Consider the following 17873-nt stretch of genomic DNA (forward strand, 5'->3'; position numbering starts at 1 on the left):
CCCCACCCTCCAACACCCCCCCCATCTCCCATAAGTCCTCATGTTCCGTTGTTTACCATTTAAAATATCAATTGAATTTTTCTCCCAACAGATCGGAATCAAACTTCTCCGTGGATCAAAACTAGAAGAGCGCCACCAACAGCCGAATATCACTGTGAAACGATCACGAGTCGTGCAGGAGAACGCACAAATGAAACACTTGTACCAAGGCCACAGCAGCACCGCACGGATCATTAGTAATCATAGTAACAGCAGTTGTAATAATGATAACAGTAATTATACCATAATGATAATAGTTGTCATTTGTTCTACACCTTTAAAGAATCTTAGTGATATTAAATCAGAGCTCCTTTGGTTTGTCGGACTTTTTATGGTTTTTGCCTTTCTTTGTTTTCATTGTCTTCCACTTTCTTTTTCTACATTAGTTAAAATATCGGGAGGTTTGACGCGTTTCTAACTTTTAGGTGTTGAACACTGTCACTGTTGCCTTCAGAGTTTGTTAAAAATGTTGGATTTTACCGAAACAGCTGTTGAAACCTCAGACCATGTAAAAATGTTGTATATAATACAAAAATAGTTACATCCAGGGCAACTGGACGAAGTAGGTTCCAGCTCTGATCCAAGAGGCTTCTTCAGTTCTGACTGACTATTGGAGAGTGACACCGTAGCTGCACTGACCCTCGTCACGGGTATGCAGCCCCCTTTGAGGCTAAACACCAGAATGTCCCAATAGTCAGTCAGAAGACTGAAGACGCCTCTTGGATCTTACTTCGTCCATTTGCCATCGATGTAACTATTTTTGGATTAAATGACCTGGATGACTGAGAACCTACACAGACATGTTGTATATACGTAATATTTTTTATCTTTATATCTTTTTTTCTGTGTTTGAACAGACGATCCCTGTTAGGATCGTCTTCCTCTGTGGCTGCCCTACTGACGTCAGCAGTTTAGTTAGTAACAGTAATTAGTTAGTAAATCCACAGGTCAGATGTAACTACTGAATTTACAATAAAGTTGTTCGATGTTATCGTGATTTTGTGTGTGTGTGTGTGTGGGGGGGGGGTCATTAAGGGAAAACGCTGACTGATATTTAAATGAACACACTGGAATGAATGACAGCATTCTACCAGCAGATGGCCTCCAAATTTTACAGTTTATTTTGGGATATTTTTATTAACCTTTTTTAAAAAATATGCTCAATGTAAGTTAGTGATATTTACATTCTGGGCGAAAATCTAAAAGGGTTTTTTTTTCAGATTTCAACATCCTCAACAGTAATGACTAAAATTTTTCTGTTATATTTTTGTTTATATTTCTTTCCAAATCAGAGATAAAACCAGGAGAGAAACAAAAATAACAAAGTCACATTCGAATCGAGTTCATTTCTGCTTTTAAACAAATCTTCATCATCCTCTTCTTCCTACTCCAACGACGCTGCTGTGCGTCTGCAACGGCGCATGACGTCAGACGCCGAAAAGTCCACCGCCAGTGAACGGAGTTTTTGCTCGACCTGGCTCTGATAAACGGCTCCGGCAGAAATGTTAGAGACTTTTGGACTTTAATTTCCTAATGTTGGCGTTTTGACTCAGTGGATTCGTGTCAGCAGACTAGCTTAGCCTTCACATAAAGTGGAAGGAAACGTTTCATTTATTCTTTTTTTGTTTTGCTGAAGCTCATTAAAAACGTGAGCTTCGTGGTGAGCGTGTGTTTGGAGAAGCTGTTCACTCCTGGAGTCAAACTGTAGTGTTTGAAGTCCAGCGTCAGTGACGTCTACACTGGATTAAACTTGTTGTCAACGATGTTTGAATGAACAGAAACGCTGGGACTTCGGCTCACGGAGACCAGGTGGACGTCGTCCAGAGTCAGAGTCCAGTCCTGGAACTGAAGGACCAGGTGAGACAGATCTGTGGAGTCAAACGCGGGTCTTCATTTAATAACAAAGTCATTGTTGGACAAATGTACTGCAGTACTGACAGGATGCTCTCTGGTTTATTTTCCAGATAGTTTGTCCCGAAGAGCTTCAACACGGTAGGGGGCGTCGTTTTTCTTCTATTTTGTGCGGTCGCTGCACCGCTGCTGTGTTCGGCTAGGCTGCTGTTGCCTTGTTGTGAACGTGTGTATGAGTGTTTGTTTGCATGTGTTTGTGTGAACCATAGCAGTACCAGTAAATGGCCACCAGTCTCTGCTCTGGTTGGTTTACTTTCTGTTGTTTCCTGTCATGTTGTTTTCCTGTCAGCGAGGTCCTCCAGTAGGGGGCGACTCTCTGCTCAGGGTTGTTGTGACTCTGGTCCATTTTCATGGTGTGGCTGTGGAACTGCTGAGCATGTGTTTAAACTGTTGGCTCTGGGTCTGAGCTGTGACCGTGGTGGTCCAGTGTCTGCAGAGTGACGTGGACCTGAAGTGGTCTAGAGCTCAACAGTTACTTTTTAGGTGCTGTGGTCAAAGGGTGAGTCCAGAAAAAAAACAAAGTTTCTCCCTCACTGTCTGTCCTTTTTAAGGAATGCTTATTAACAGTTCTACTTTGCTGTTGTTTCTCTATAATGTAGCTAAATGAGCACTCAGTCCATGGTTGCTGTGTGTGTTGTTTTCTTTCGTGGGGGTGGGGGGGTGCAGAAGAGTTGAGTGGCTGCAAAGTCGGAAATACATACGACGGTCATGACGAAAGCGAAAGTTTATTTACTGTCTAAAGAATTTAGTGACTCGACAGGTTAGTTTCGTAGAGCAGAACCTCTACTCTGGAGTGGCAAATAAAACTACTGTATATATTGTCTTTCTCTGGTTCCCTCTAGTGTCTCAAAACCAGAGCACAATCATTTTAATAAGAACTAACACCGTCCTAAACCATTTTTACGTTTACTTAAATATTTAAACTTACACCAGCAAAATAAATCAAAAGATTAAATTAAAACAATTCAAACAATACTTTAATTTTTTTTAAAATATTTTTATTTTTTATAAGTGGAAAAATAGTAGACAAAGAAAAATATTTTTGATATCAAGTCGGTTACAAAAATATTTTGTTACACGTGTATTATCACAACAAAGACTTTATTTTATTTATTATTTATTATTATTTTTAAGTACAGTATGTGAATAATACTCAACTTCAATTAACAATATTTAATGGAGAATATTAACAATTACAACAGTGATGATTAAGAATAAAGCAAGTACCTTCTGTTAATGAATTATGAACCCTCAAAAACAATTATTTATTTTAAAATCCCACTGTGTCCTACCTGCCCCCCCCCCCCCCCCCCCCCCCCCCCCCCCCCCCCCCCCCCCCCCCCCCTCCTCCCCAACAGTCAGTCAGCTCCTTCTGCACGTCCCCTTGAAGATCTTCATGTCTCCGTCCTCAAACAGTAGACTTGTGTGGAAGGCCTTTTTAAAGTTCTCAGTGAAGGTCAGGTCCGACCCCAGTCTGACCTTGTTGGCCCAGATCACAGCCGTCCCTGGTCCACAGAAATGTTTCATCGTAGCTAGGAGCTCCTCTAAGAAGTCGTGTTGGTAAACCACGTCAGCTGCCAGTATGTAGTCGTACTGGTGGACCCCCGTGGGGTGTGAGCGTTTGAGGTCAAAGCTCCAGGAAAGAACATCCACCTTGGGCAATTCCCTGCAACGCCCCCTGGTGTTCCTCAACACATTAGCCCTAAGGTTACTCAGCACAACAGGCAGATCAGTGGCTGTGACTGAAGCTCCTACAAGCAGAAGTAGAGAAGTCTCAGAACAACCTTAGACACTGACACTGTAGGATTTATTTTGAGCCGCGGAAAGAAAGTAAAACGATCGTAGTAGAGGAGATTAAAGTCTCGCAGCTGACCGTGACCATGAAATTTAAGTCTTCAGCAATTGTGGGCAAACCTTTTGCTGGGCCACAATTGGTCCTAAAGTTTGACGCAGGGCCGGGTCAGGAGCAGATAGATGGAGTGTTCGTGTGAACTAAGACAAATGACATGCAAAAGTCATGCATAAAGGCAAAAATGCTTTTAGCCTTTTCTACGCCATCTAATGGGGAGGTGCGGGCATTGCAAGGAAAAGGCAGAGTATAATGACAATATAAATAAATAATATAATTCGGATAAGTTTGGCGGCCAAATCAAAAAGCCCAACGGGCCGCATCCAGCCCCTGGGCTGTAGTTACTGTTTGGACTTTCCTTGTGTCTTGTTTTTTATTTTACTCTTTCACTTGTGGCCTAAAAACAAATGCCAGACTGGGTTGACACCAGGTTGACACCAGATTATGCACATCACATTATCGACACCGGTGCGGCCTACGGTACCATATAACTGTATTAAAAAAAAGTCTTGTTCACCAAGCAGACTGGCCACAATGGACACCAGCCCTGTCCCTGCTCCCAGCTCCAGCACCTGCGCCCCCTGCAGGTTGACTATCTCCCTGTTATTTTCCAGGAAGGAGCACAGAGCCAACGCCTGGTGGAGGAAAAAAAAATATTTGAAAAACTTAGAGTTGAAGTACTAATGCCTAATGACTAGTACCTGTGAATGGATGAAGTTTAAGGCACGGTGCATACTCACCGCTGGCCACATGATGGCACCATAGGAGTCTATGGTTTCATAAATAACAATGTCCTCGCCCACGTAGTGGTAGATCTCTTTAGCCAGGCTGTAGATGATTTTGGGAGCCCAGAGCGGAGGTTGGACCAGCTGGTTGATGCTCACTTCCCGTCCTGGAAGAGAAAACAAATATCCAATCAGAACTTTTCATTTTATGGCTTTAGAGAACAAAACACAGAAATGAAAGAATCACGTATGTAGAATGCTGGTATGGTCCTGGTATGAACTACAGCTTCTCATTCAGAGATGCTCAACATATGGCATGTGGACCAGAATCAGACACCTACCTGTAACAGAGCAGCATGAGAAGGAAGGAGAGCGACTCACCAGTGGAGTCTTTGTCACTGGTTGTGGTGCTGGTGTGGCTTGGACCGGATGTTGTTGCTTCATCCCCGTCCTCCGTACAGTCGACAGTTTCTCCAGTGTCGCCCTCTTCTTCTACTTCTTCTTCTTCGTTCTCCTTATTTCTTGTTTTAGCTTCTAGCATTTCAGGTTTCAGTAAAACCGTTACGTTTCCAGTTTTATTGTCTTCGTTGACGATATGACGTTCTTTCTCACACTGCAGAACGGTGCGATCCACCTCCTCATCCTCGTCTAACTCGTCTTCTCTGCACGTGGCCTTGAATATCTGCACACTACCGTCGTCGGACAGTAACGTTGTATGAAATGTTTTCTTAAGGTCCTCTACGCACCTCAGCTCCAACTCCATTCTGACCTTGATGGCGAAGATCAAGGTCGTCCCTGGTCGACAGAAATGCCTCATGGCGGACAGAAACTCTTTGAAGTGTTCTTGGTGATACGCTGCGCTGGCTACGAGCACGTAGTCGTACCGATAGATGGAGGAAGGGTACGTTTGTTTCAAGTCCAAGTCCCACGACAGCACTGCAACCTGGGGCAGATATTTGCAGTGCCCCCTTGTGTTCCTGCTCAGGTTGAATCTCAGGTTGTTCATAGTCTCTGGAAGGTCGATGGCTGTCGCCCATGCACCTGATAAGACAGACATGTTGATGTGACCTGGTGCATTAATGTGCGTCAACTTCTGGCTGACAAATGTTAGAAACATTAGCGCCACCTACTGGGCTGGTGTGTTTGCATCAGCTCATTAGTTATTCTTTTATTTCTATGCATTTCTTCATTTTTGCTCAAATGGTGTCTCTTTGTAAATAAATTCATCTTTATCTTGTTTTTTTTTTTTGTTTTTTTGCCATTTGTTTTCTTCCCGCTAGCTTTAAAGTTTACAGCTACATACTCGGACTCCGGCCCAGAGGCCAGAGATTACAAATGGATTATGCACAGTGGCGAGAGTTCAGTTTTCTATTTCTGTCAGGGGTTTGTCCTTTTACGTACCCAGGAGTGATGCCACGATGGACACAAGTCCAGTTCCTGCTGCGATTTCCAGGACCGCCTTGTCAGGAAGACTGAGCTGTTGATGGTGGGTGTCGAGGTAGTGGCACAGAGCCAGAGCCTGAGTGGAACCAACAGTATTCACCAGTGTTAGTGTCAAAACTACAGCCAAAGTTTTCGTCTTGCTCGATTCCGACCCGGTCCATCTGGGTCAGTACCAGGTTCCGCCTCCAACTCAGCTGAAACACTGAGATCACAGCAGCTCTCACTACTGCCTCGGCAACCTGACCCTTGACCTTTGCTGACAATCCTCATCCCCACCTTTTCTGTACCTCTCTTGTGGTCTTCCCATTACTCTGGACGGTTGACCCGCGGTTTTTAAACCCATCGTTTACTTCCTCTCCAGGTTTTCCTTCGCCTGCTCCCTACCATTACCACAGATGACAGTCCTCCACAAACACACCCCGACCTTCAACCTACCTGCTGCTCCAACAGCTCTTTACTACTGTTTTACGGGCTACTCCATGTTTTGCACCACCCTCACATACTTTTCTACCACTCCTGACTTTCTGATTCTCTACCACAGTCCCTCGACACGGAGATCTCCTTCTGACTTAAACAGCCGTTCAGTTTGAATCGTTTTTGTTTTTTTCAAATAAGCCTAAACAAGAGCTGTAATAAACTAAAGCAGCGCCACCACTAGCATCCAATAGGGATTGCTGAGCATTTGCAAGGCCACGCCACTTAATCAAATTTGGACCATTTCTAAATGAATTAGTTTTTCACCCACCAGTACACACTTCATCTGACGAGTGCTGGAGGTTAGGCTGACGTATGGTGTCAGGGACTAGTACTTATAAAACTGCAATTCAAACTGGTATCAGTGTCAGTAAACATGCACGCACCCATGGTACAGATTTCCAAAGCTGTCACCTCTGGCCATATGACGCCTGTAAATGAATCCAGAGCTCCTTTGATGGAAATGTCCCGTCCAGCAAAATGGTACACTTCTTTATCAGCTCTGAAAAAGAAACAAGGAGCCCAGGCTGGTCTCTGCTGGTCCTGGCTGGCTACTGTACTAGTCCGGGAATCTTCTGGAAAACATTTAAAAAATATTAGATAAAAAAAAACGTAACCTCTCACCTGAATCCTTCCGTTCTCTCCTCACCGTGTTCTTTTTTGGTCTTTTGGCTCCAGTTTGTTCCCCCCTCGGTACATGTGAGTAAAGTGTCCATTTAGAAAGATTGATGCTGTTGGACAAACAGTCACAGTCAAACAAACTGCTGATATAAGACAATAATTCAAAATTCAAACCTCCTCAGAGGACTACTGTATGTGGTCGTGGTCCGAGGACCAACCAGTGACCTCTGACCTACCTGCTGTTCCTCAGGGTTGAAATGTCTGCATCTCCAGACCCCTGACACTGAGGTTATACACTCAGCATCCTGTTGGACACACCCATCGTCATCACAAGGGCTTGGTATATTTTAGGAGCGTAGATTCCCCCCCCCCCCCCACCCACCCCCCCACTTCAGCACCCAATGTGACCCGGATGGAAACTGATCAACAACAACAAAGTAGGGGTGAAGATGGAGCCAGGAGGCAGGAGAGCATGATGGGAATGTGACACGAGCGGCCGTAGATCTTTGTTGTTGTTGTTGTTCTGATCGTGGACCTCACTGTGACCTCACGCTAAATATATTAACATCAAGAATTTATGGGAATTTACCACATTTTTGTGGAAATTCTTTCATGATGTAAACATTAAAAAATGCGTTTCAGTCTGGTTCAAGTTCCACTGAGGATGCGTCTGATTTACATGGTCGTCTAGAAATAGTTCCCCCTGGAGGATAAGCTGTGCTGAGGAGCAGGCCAATAAATGATTTGTGTTCAGTATGAAAGCACTTTGGCACCGGGACACGGGAAGTGAAGTCTGAGCGAATGCCTCGCGATCGTCCGTGCTGGAGAAGTACGTTTGAAGTGACTGCTGCGTCACAGAAAATTCCATATGTGATGACTATAAAACTTTAAAATATTTAAGTTTTCCACTGCGACTTTTATTGGAATGGCCTGAATTACTTGAACAGACCTGGGGGTAACGTGATCTGACTGGCATCCAGCAGCCGAGGGGAGCCGGGACCCTGGTAACCCTACCCTCAATTAGCCCTCCCTCACTTTGAAGCATGAGGGGTCACAGTTTATGTTTCAGGCTGAAGAAAATCTAATTGCATCTTAAAACACAAACTCAGTCCAGAACCTGCTGCGTTAAGTAGGAGGACGAGACGAGACCCCCCAGTGGCTGAACGACTAACCTGCTGTAGAACTGGGCTGGTGGAAGAACGGAGTTTCTTCTCAGCTTGAATTAATGACCATTACTATGTGTAGTGTGTGGAAATAACAAAAACACAGGACAAAGATCCCAAACCTCCCCTTGCATTACCAAAGTCCAGCCCACCGCCCCCTTGTGTCTGATGTTTGTCACAGGTGGAATTAAATGCAGTTATTGTTTCCCAAACTGGAGTGAACATTTAGTCAGTCACAGAAAAAAGGCACAGCCACAGCTTTGGGTATCGCTGATATACACACTTATGCCCAGTAGGTGGCAGTAATGAACCTAACGTTTGTGTTTGAGCTGCAAAGAAGTGCACAGGATTGAGTGATGTCAGCGTACAAGAAAGTTTGGTGAATGATGTTAGCTACGACAGTCCTGGTACAGACCCCAGGGCTAACGTTAGCTACGACAGTCCTGGTACAGACCCCAGGGCTAACGTTAGCTACGACAGTCCTGGTAGCCAGACACCAGTTATAAACCAACTGCAGTACCCACTGAGGTACCTGCTGAGTAGTGTTTGCTTGTTTGTTCCTGGTTCCTGGTTCCTGGTTCTTTACCAGACTCCTAACCCTCTGTTTGTCTTTAAGCCAAAGCTCCTCATGTCAGCAGCCCAACACCACATTAACACACTGGAGGATGACAATAACAGGACAGTGACTCTGACAATGTGATGGTGGGGGTTGGGGGGGGCTTGGATGTAAGAACAGCTGTCAGAACTAACAGATCAGACAGTAATAATAGAAAGTGTCCCAGATCCCAGATATTCATCTAAATTGGTGAGTTTCCAGAACTTAAAAAAAATGGTGACATGTTGGAGTTCATGTTACTGCGGTGTGAGGAGAGAACTTTATAAGGACGTGGTCTTTGATGTGACCTTTACAAACGGGCGGAGGTGGCGATAAAACCCTTGGAAGATTCTGTAAACATATCGTATAAACACTTTTGAACATTTCCAAAAAACTGTCCGAGGGGCTAATGTATTATTCTGACCACGAACGAGGTCGACCACGAGGCGATCGTGTTTCCTGTCTTTTTTTAAAACAAACTCTGATGAACCTACAGATGCTTCCACTCTGAAATGACCGCCAGTGTGAATTTGAGTGTGAATGGTTGTTTGTCTCCACATGTGGTCCAGTGATAGATGGGAGAACTGTGTAGAGCGTACCAACGGTCAACGCCGATCAAACCTCCTGTTGCGTTGGAAAGTTAGTCGCTATATTTGAATAATTTCAATGATTGACTTCCTCATCCTGACAGTGAGGTCATGTGATCACATGGTCTCTGTGGAATCACGAAGCAACAGAAGTTCTACATGAAACCACAACACCAAAGATTCATCATCATCACCATCATCGTCCTCATCATCCTCACACTGACTCCACTCTGAGGAAATCCCTCCGTTGGCAGAAATGGAACATCACCGATCCAAACAGTTATAAGACACCGGAGAAGAAGCCAAATATGTAGTGTGTGTGAGTGCAGATGTCATATCTGACACAACAGCTCAGACGTTACACTGTGTCATGGTCAGTGTGGAAGGAAAAAAAATTCAAAAAGATACGTTTTTTTTTTTTGTTTTGTTTTTTACAAACCCCAGAAAACATTTATTCAACAGTCTGAGAGTAGAAAACAGGTGTCGGAGGATTGCCAGTTTGAATCCCAGCCACTGTGATGTGTTGAGAAATTACAACACCTCCCCCCATGGTAATGGGGGGAGGTAAACAGAGAGTCATTTCTGTTAGCCCACATATGTCCACCGAGTCATTTCTGTTAGCCCACATATGTCAAAGTCAAGGTTTGTGCACTGAATCTGGACCACGTCACTGTCATAAATATAATAATCAACAACTGATGTCCAAGAAAAGAAGGAAGTGATGCAGAAGGAAGACAAAAAAAAGGGAAAACAGGAAGTAAAAACGGGACGACTGATGGAGTTTGACACCAACTGGTTACTGGTTACTGAAGTCTGTTTCAGTCACAGACATCTGTCGTCTGTCGTCGTCTGTGTCTTCTTGTCCCTCCTCCAGGCTCGGTACAGTTTGATGCTGAGGCTCGGGAGGTCGTACAGCTCCTCCAGGTGGAACCGCACTTTGAAGCGATCTACGAAGCTGTTTTCTGGGTCCAAGCGGAAACGCATTGCCCAGAGGATCAGCGTGTTGTCCTGGCACAGGAAGTCAAACGTGTCCATCAGCTCCTGGAGGTATGGGTGGGAATACACCACGTCTGCTGCCAGGATGTAGTCAAAACTGTGCGTGGCTCGTGGGAAACGCTGCTTCACGTCTGGACCCCAGGTTAGCTCGGTGACCTAGCGAAGACGTCAAGTTTTTTAAAGCAAAGTACAAGCAAGAAAATCAGTGTCTGGACCAACAAAAGAATAAGAAAACATTATTTTTAATCCTTCTATCGCAAATTATTTTCATTTTCTTAAATTTTGATGCAATATTAGGCCAGTAGCTAATGTGTGTTAGCGGATAATTTAATGATCAGCTTAGGGATTTCACGCGATGCGATTGTTCAAATCCATGAACCCAAACTGTCACAAAAATGTTCAACTCAACTTTGAACATGACAGTGGATTAGCTTAGCGCTGCTAACACGTCAGCCGTGTGCGTTTATATTACCACAGGTGTGTATTTGCAGTGATCCCTTGTATTGCGCATGACGTTGTAGCGGAGGTTTCCCAACACATCTGGTAGGTCAGTGGAGGTCACCTTCGCCCCTGTAGGAAGAGAACAGAGCTGAAAGGGGTCAAAGGTCGATACATACAAAAGACTGAATTAGACATAGTTCAGGAAATTAAGATTCAGTAGTTTAGTCGTACAGCAGTCGGATAAAAGACTATAGACTCGAGAAAAAATATTCTTCCAACGATTGCATAGCAGTTGGATAAAAGACTATAGACTCTAGAAAAAATATTCTTCCAACGATTGCATAGTTAAGACGATAAATGACCCCCGCTAAAAGAAACGCAACGTACCTAACATACTGGACACGATGGTGACCAGTCCAGTCCCGGCCCCCAGTTCGATGACGTTCTTGTCTGCCAGGTTGTATCTGTCTCTGTTGGTCTCTAAGAAGTGACACAGCACCATCGCCTGTTTGGAGACACAAGAGTTTAAGTTTTACTGTGATATTTTAAGTACGTGAAGTAGTACAAATAATAAAAGTATTTTACTGCACCGAGGGCCAGAGGACGGCTCCGTAGAGATCTGTGGACTCTTTGATCCGGATCTCCTGGTCTGAGAAAGTGTAGCCTTCCCAGGCCTCTGGGCCGATGACGGAGGGATGGAACCGATGAGCCATTATGGCCTTGGCCAAGTCTGCATCTACAGGAGCAGCAGACGAGTAGAACACTTTAGGGTCCATGTTGGTGAGAATGTTTCGTTATTACCGCTCTGTGCTCGACCCAACGCTTTAGGAACGACTGCACCAATTCCAAAAAGGTCACCAATTCAACCCCTGGTGGCAACTGATGGTTAAAAATTAGGGCGGGACCACAAAGACGATAGTAATGGCAAAAATGTAATTGCTGCTTATATTTATAACATACCTCTAGGTGGCAGCAGATGGTTATAAAAACTGAAAAATTGACTCACAAACTGTTTAATATCTTCCCGCTTTTTTTTCTTTCTCAATTCCTGCGAGTATATCAGGGTTGTGTTCAACTAAACACATCGAGGTTTCAGATGAAGTGAGTGCGTTGAAACTGGAACCATAGTATTTTAATGTATTCCACTGTATATCTGGATATCAGTCGTGAAACACTGAACTTATTAAACTCATACAGGCATACAGGACATGTATTTGCATTACAGGGAAAGTATTTGCAGTACTTTGTGTATAACACATCCTTTATACTTATTTAGAAACTGCTGGAACCAGCCAGCAGGGGGAACCTGAGGTCAAGGTTCACACCCTGCCTTACATCAGCATGTTGAACAGCAGAGACCAGGATCAAACCTCGACCCTCCACTTGGAAGCCGACCGGCTCTAACCCAGTTTCATTCATTGGCTGGTGGTTATATCAGTCAGAAAACACCGTGAGCCGGGGATTGAAGTAAAAACATGTTAAAACATTTCACTAAGCTGCTCTGAAGGAACTGCAGATGTTTTTCCTTCACAAATGCTGAGATTTAGATTTAGAAGTTTGAAAATCCTCACCGTCTGACTTCTGCTCCTCCATGTCTTTGGACTCTGGATTTTTCATGTCTTGAAGACGGCAGAGTGCTGTAGGAGGGCAGGGACTCCTTAAATCAAAAACTTGATCCAACTGTTGGCTCCGTGGTCCTGGGTGATGTTAGCGTGCAGCAGGCGGCTCGCTAACATCTCATGGTTCTCAGTTACAAATGCAGGATTTCCAAACTTCTTTTCCAGCTAGTCCACATGTCTAGCAGTCCTTGACCACGCTTGTACCCGCCACCCCACCCCGGCCCTCCTACCCACTGGCCCGACCACACTGGTGCTGTGGGGCTGAATGACAGTGACAGCTGCCCCTCCCTCCCCCCCCCCCCCCCCCCCCCCCCCTCTCCCCTCTCCGCGGAGCGGGACGGGGGGATTCTCAATTCCTGCGAGTATATCAGGGTTGTGTTCAACTAAACACATCGAGGTTTCAGATGAAGTGAGTGCGTTGAAACTGGAACCATAGTATTTTAATGTATTCCACTGTATATCTGGATATCAGTCGTGAAACACTGAACTTATTAAACTCATACAGGCATACAGGACATGTATTTGCATTACAGGGAAAGTATTTGCAGTACTTTGTGTATAACACATCCTTTATACTTATTTAGAAACTGCTGGAACCAGCCAGCAGGGGGAACCTGAGGTCAAGGTTCACACATCAGCATGTTGAACAGCAGAGACCAGGATCAAACCTCGACCCTCCACTTGGAAGCCGACCGGCTCTAACCCAGTTTCATTCATTGGCTGGTGGTTATATCAGTCAGAAAACACCGTGAGCCGGGGATTGAAGTAAAAACATGTTAAAACATTTCACTAAGCTGCTCTGAAGGAACTGCAGATGTTTTTCCTTCACAAATGCTGAGATTTAGATTTAGAAGTTTGAAAATCCTCACCGTCTGACTTCTGCTCCTCCATGTCTTTGGACTCTGGATTTTTCATGTCTTGAAGACGGCAGAGTGCTGTAGGAGGGCAGGGACTCCTTAAATCAAAAACTTGATCCAACTGTTGGCTCCGTGGTCCTGGGTGATGTTAGCGTGCAGCAGGCGGCTCGCTAACATCTCATGGTTCTCAGTTACAAATGCAGGATTTCCAAACTTCTTTTCCAGCTAGTCCACATGTCTAGCAGTCCTTGACCACGCTTGTACCCGCCACCCCACCCCGGCCCTCCTACCCACTGGCCCGACCACACTGGTGCTGTGGGGCTGAATGACAGTGACACCTGCCCCTCCCTCCCCCTCACCGTCTGCTGAAGTTGAGCCAGGACAGCAGACGGTGAGGAGGAGCAAAGGTGACAAAGTACACACAAATCTAAAAGAACCCTAAACATTTCTAATTAAATAGTTTTAATTTAACACTCAAAGTGATTTAATGTTAGTTTTTTTTAGTCTGATTTTACAAAAAAAAAACCAAATTGACAGTTTGGGTAATTAATTAATGATCTCGCCTTAATATCTCATTAGTTGAGACTTTTTTATTTTTTATTTTATATCCTTCTTTACGCGACCCAATTTGAAGTCCTGGCGACCCCATCTGGGGTCCCGACCCCAAGGTTGAGTTTCTGGTGATACGACTTCACGTCCTCACTATTAGCACCGTTAGTATGACAGGAAATGCATATATGTTTCAGAATGTTTAACAGAGCGACAATCCACAGTTTTAACACTTTATTTCATTTTTTTTATTTTCATAAATATCCCAAACTGTTGATTCAGTCATAATTCAATCCACAGATTACGTCAGAATTAGAGGCCGTCGACTGGAGTCATGTGACCACGTGTACGACAGTCAGACGCTCTCATGTTTTCCTCCTCTGTCCTCCTCTCCCTCGTTTACCCCTCACCCCTCGGCCCCGTGCGCTCTTGTCAAAGACAGACTTGGCTCGGACCATGACCGCCGTGTCGCCGCCCACGTCACTGTCGTCGCTGGAGCTGCTGCTGCTCCCAGGCGGTTTACGGCGACTGACAGAGTTCACTAAGGGAACTTCCTGTCTGACGCTGCTCACGTCCATCACAGACACAGGTGGAGGTTCAACAGTCGGCGCGGAGCCCAGGAACCCTCCACCTGCAGCAACAGGTCCCTCCACCTCTCCGTCTTTAACTCCAGCTCCTTTTTTTACGACCTTCCCTCTGACTGGTGGACTTCTCTCCTCCTCGCCGTCTTCTTCACTTCCTCCCTTCTCCTTCCTTTTCAAACAGGTGACTGCTCGGCGAAGCCGCTGGCTGCGTATGGCGTTCTTCTCCTGCTGCTCCATCCGGAAGAACGAGTCGATCCGCAGCTGAGTCTAAAGACGAGAAGATAATTGAGGAACACTGCTTTAGAGAGCGGGCTGCACTTCACATCCTTAACCACCAGGCCACACCTGCCGTGCTATATCTGTATCGGTTGATATCGGAATCAGAAGTGTTTGGACAACATCGGACATTCCTAATCTAAAGATGACTTTCCAAATGGCGGATCCAAGCACAGAAACAGAGAGAACTATAACTGCTGATTATTTCTATTCTTCGGCCATTTGAGCACAAAACCATCTACTCCATGTACACGGGAATTCTTTAACGGAGTTCGTCAAGAGCCAAGTTGGTTCAACATGAACCCATGTGTCCAGCAGTGTTGACGGTGTTAACGTGCCTCACTTCCCCTTGTCAATGAACGTGGTCTGTTACCTGGTGGGTGTCCAGTTGTTTGAGAACTGGCTGCAACGTCTCCTCAGTTTTACGGGAGTTCCAACCGAAGCGGCTGAGACAGAACGTGAGACACGGGTCAAAGAACCTTCACGTGTTTTTGATTACTGTACATGTTAACGGAACAACCACGCTCCACACACAGGAGCTAAAGGATATTCTTTGATCATGTCCAGCTGAGGGCGCCCCCAGCTGAAGGTACTGTCCGACTGCTCCACCACGGGCTGAAGGTAGGCCTGAGCCACTGCAGGGTTAGGGAAACCTGGGTGCAGCTGCAGGTCTCTCAATTTCTTCTTCACTTTTGTGTCCCGAGGATTGGCTGCCAGGCGTTTTTTCTCCTGAGCTTCTGACCACCAGGTGCTGTGAAAAGGGAAAAAAAAAAAAAACACTCAACAGACGAACAATCGACCAAAAAACTGAGGGAAGTTTTGTCAACAGTTTGGTGGAATTTTAACATCAAGGACAGTTTTGTTGTAATACGAACAATTTAATAAAAAACCTGAATACACAAATGTCTCGCCGGAGTTTAACCACCTAGTGGACAGATGAGGATTCTACACCTCACCAAGTCACTTATTCTTCAGATGTATTTTAACCAACGTTGTCTTCATTTGTTTTACAGAAACATGGAAACAGTTCTACAAAGTTTAAGAGTCACTTTGTTGACTGGAATTTTTTAAAGCTCTGCTCACTTTCTGTTCATCTGACTGTGTTCACACTGCAGTCCTATTTACTGGATCTTAAAGTAGGATACACACACCGCCTCACCTGAACTGTATCAGAGGCTCCAGCCCTGATCCTGGGAACTCATTGAGTATCTCCATACCCGTCACATATCCAACCCCTGGCACGCCCTCAGTGTAGTCACTTCCAAGAAGGTAGGCCAGGTTTATCATCTTATTCCTGTCCAGGCCTGAAAGACACACATTGTATTTTAGGATGAGCTGCTGAAGACGAAGAGTATATGTGGACGGAGAGCAGACAGACGTGAAGCCCCCTGAACTCTGTGGTCTTCATGTTGACAGCTTCATCACTCAGCAACAGTATTAACACCCGTCACTGACACGTCCACCACTCACTGATCGGATTCCCCCTCTGATGTTTTCTTAACACTATTTCAAAGGCCCACTTGGCCGAACACTTGAACGTGATGTCACCTGGCCAGGAATAAAACTCTGGATCGGGGTCCCCAACAGACGCAGTAAAATTATATATATAGTCTATATATATATATACTGTATATATATAAATTTGTATATTTAATACCCGTACTAAATCAGTGTATTGTTACATTCAGCTACATACATTTAATCAAAGTATACCAACATATGTATGAATTATATATGTGTTGTTGTGTTCCTATTGAAATCATGGATATATGAATGTGTGTACTATTTAAATATATATGATATATTTTTACACCAGGAACCTGGTCAAGTTTAATGGAACAAAACTCCAGGCACAATCTTGGTGGTAATGTGTTACAAATACTCTGATTACTTTTTGATGTAAAAGTAACTGTGTCGTGTCGATCATGATCACGTTCAGTCCCAGGTGACGTTTAACTTTACATGACTATAATCTACTGATGGTAGAGAAAGGTTAGTAGAACCACCCGGTGAGCACTGACCCAGTTGGTTCTGCAGGTCACTGTACTGGTAGTGTTCCACGTATTTGTTCTGGCTGAAAAAGTTCTTGTACACGTGGCGCCCCCCAAACAGCCAAACATCCGAGTCGTCGGTGATGGTGCCGTGAGTGTGGTCATCCCGGTCTAGCGCCGCACACTGAGCCTCGGCCTCGGTGGGGGCCACCAGGAACGGTACCCCGAAAAGCCTGAGCAGCTCCTGGTTTCAGACACAGGACGTTAAAGGTGTCACTGCTGCATTTGTTGTTGTTGTTGTCTTAGTACGATGTAAAGTTCCTGGTGTCGTGACATTTTTGTCTAAAGCAGATGTAGAGAATAGAAGTTCCTCCAAATCAACTTTACTACTAAAATGACAGATCAGGTCATGTGTGAGGTTCATCTCTGGATCACCTGGCTCTCCAGGCACATCTGTCCAGTCACGGTGTTGGCCATTCGCTCCTGCTGCTGCTTCTGTTCCATCAGGCTGCTCTGCTGCACCTGGAGAGAACTCTGCAGATTCTGCAGCTCCTCCTGCAGCACAGACAACATTTGACTCAGATGTCAGTGATGAATATTCATAACAACTGGCTTTCTTTGATATGCAGCAGTCAGTATTTACGAGTTCTGCCTGTCACTGTCACATTGTTATTATATATAGATAACAGGACCAACTCACCACGTCCATGTCTTCCCATTCATCAGCTGCTGGCGGCGAGCTCGGCGTCGTCTCCGTCCCCTGCTCCACCTCGTCCTCGTGTTGACTTTGGTCGTCTTCGTCTTCCTCTGACGTTGGAGCAGCCGCTGGGACATGACCCACACTTTCATCCACCTCTTTCACCATGGCTTCACTTTTGGGAAACCCCGCTGGACCTTCTGTTTTGGCGTCCTGTCCAAGTGGAACGTCGTCATCCTTCTCTTTGAACTCTTCTTCTGAGACCTCGATGAAACTCTCTGGAGGAAACGCAGCATTTCTTTTTTTAATATCAACATTTTAAATGAAAATATCAGTGTGTTCTGACTTAGGTTTTACCTTCTGACTCACTCCCATCGCTGTCTTCTGATTTAACGTCACCCCCGTGTCTCTCGTCCAACCCTTCTACAGACACATCTGTCCTCAGCTGAGACGGCA

The 17873-nt window shown here is 45.0% G+C and overlaps 5 protein-coding genes across 6 annotated transcripts in view; 1 reads left to right on the forward strand and 4 right to left on the reverse strand.

The window, feature by feature from the left end:
* rhcga (Rh family, C glycoprotein a) overlaps positions 1-1034 on the forward strand; it is a 7298-nt gene extending 6264 nt beyond the window's left edge. The window contains exon 12 of the mRNA XM_008310249.3: positions 92-1034. Within this exon, the coding sequence (XP_008308471.1) occupies positions 92-125 (34 nt within the window). The 3' untranslated portion in view covers positions 126-1034. The remainder of the gene's footprint in view (positions 1-91) is intronic.
* Positions 1035-3312: 2278 nt separating this feature from the next.
* Positions 3313-4818, reverse strand: LOC107988565 (protein-lysine methyltransferase METTL21C-like). Its single transcript, XM_025055860.1, has 4 exons — positions 4806-4818; positions 4540-4691; positions 4317-4434; positions 3313-3701 (listed from the first exon to the last, which is right to left on the reverse strand). Exons 1-4 carry the CDS (start codon positions 4816-4818, stop codon positions 3313-3315), a joined length of 672 nt encoding a protein of 223 aa, XP_024911628.1.
* On the reverse strand, positions 4451-6310 carry LOC103378909 (protein-lysine methyltransferase METTL21E-like). The gene is made up of 3 exons (XM_025055861.1): positions 6255-6310; positions 5926-6128; positions 4451-5565 (listed from the first exon to the last, which is right to left on the reverse strand). Exons 1-3 carry the CDS (start codon positions 6308-6310, stop codon positions 4862-4864), a joined length of 963 nt encoding a protein of 320 aa, XP_024911629.1. The 3' UTR covers positions 4451-4861.
* Positions 6311-10014: 3704 nt separating this feature from the next.
* Positions 10015-13949, reverse strand: LOC103378889 (protein-lysine methyltransferase METTL21E-like). 2 transcript variants are annotated; one of them, XM_008310251.3, is made up of 5 exons: positions 13333-13949; positions 11435-11580; positions 11232-11349; positions 10876-10973; positions 10015-10559 (listed from the first exon to the last, which is right to left on the reverse strand). In XM_008310251.3, the coding sequence occupies exons 1-5, from the start codon at positions 13376-13378 to the stop codon at positions 10230-10232; spliced, it is 738 nt and encodes a 245-aa protein (XP_008308473.1). In that variant the 5' UTR covers positions 13379-13949; the 3' UTR covers positions 10015-10229. The 2 variants fall into 2 exon arrangements, with proteins under 2 accessions (XP_008308473.1, XP_008308472.1); XM_008310250.3 differs by lacking the exon at positions 13333-13949 and adding an exon at positions 12416-12746.
* A 139-nt stretch (positions 13950-14088) lies between these two features.
* Positions 14089-17873, reverse strand: part of ercc5 (excision repair cross-complementation group 5) — a 7353-nt gene continuing 3568 nt past the window's right edge. The window contains exons 9-16 of the mRNA XM_008310272.3: positions 17775-17866; positions 17421-17695; positions 17156-17275; positions 16751-16964; positions 15889-16033; positions 15280-15480; positions 15103-15187; positions 14089-14720 (exon numbers count right to left, since the gene is read on the reverse strand). Coding sequence (XP_008308494.1) covers positions 14235-14720; positions 15103-15187; positions 15280-15480; positions 15889-16033; positions 16751-16964; positions 17156-17275; positions 17421-17695; positions 17775-17866 — 1618 coding nt within the window. The 3' untranslated portion in view covers positions 14089-14234. The remainder of the gene's footprint in view (positions 14721-15102; positions 15188-15279; positions 15481-15888; positions 16034-16750; positions 16965-17155; positions 17276-17420; positions 17696-17774; positions 17867-17873) is intronic.

The sequence above is a fragment of the Cynoglossus semilaevis genome, chromosome 5, assembly GCF_000523025.1.
Source record: "Cynoglossus semilaevis isolate Cse_v1.0 chromosome 5, Cse_v1.0, whole genome shotgun sequence".
Taxonomy (NCBI): domain Eukaryota; kingdom Metazoa; phylum Chordata; class Actinopteri; order Pleuronectiformes; family Cynoglossidae; genus Cynoglossus; species Cynoglossus semilaevis.

What these genes read in the sequence shown, in the direction of transcription:
- LOC107988565 (XM_025055860.1), bottom strand. An exon ending in GTGCCATCATGTGGCCAGCG is followed by an intron (nt 4,435 to 4,539) that starts GTGAGTATGCAC and finishes TTCCTCCACCAG; the next exon opens with GCGTTGGCTCTGTGCTCCTT. An exon ending in CATTGTGGCCAGTCTGCTTG is followed by an intron (nt 3,702 to 4,316) that starts GTGAACAAGACT and finishes TTCTGCTTGTAG; the next exon opens with GAGCTTCAGTCACAGCCACT.
- LOC103378909 (XM_025055861.1), bottom strand. Translation starts at nt 6,310, where the DNA reads ATGGGTTTAAAAACCGCGGGTCAACCGTCCAGAGTAATGGGAAGACCA. An exon ending in ATGGGAAGACCACAAGAGAG is followed by an intron (nt 6,129 to 6,254) that starts GTACAGAAAAGG and finishes GTACTGACCCAG; the next exon opens with ATGGACCGGGTCGGAATCGA. An exon ending in CATCGTGGCATCACTCCTGG is followed by an intron (nt 5,566 to 5,925) that starts GTACGTAAAAGG and finishes CTGTCTTATCAG; the next exon opens with GTGCATGGGCGACAGCCATC.
- LOC103378889 (XM_008310251.3), bottom strand. Translation starts at nt 13,378, where the DNA reads ATGAAAAATCCAGAGTCCAAAGACATGGAGGAGCAGAAGTCAGACG. An exon ending in CATCGTGTCCAGTATGTTAG is followed by an intron (nt 10,974 to 11,231) that starts GTACGTTGCGTT and finishes CTCTTCCTACAG; the next exon opens with GGGCGAAGGTGACCTCCACT. An exon ending in ACTGCAAATACACACCTGTG is followed by an intron (nt 10,560 to 10,875) that starts GTAATATAAACG and finishes CGTCTTCGCTAG; the next exon opens with GTCACCGAGCTAACCTGGGG.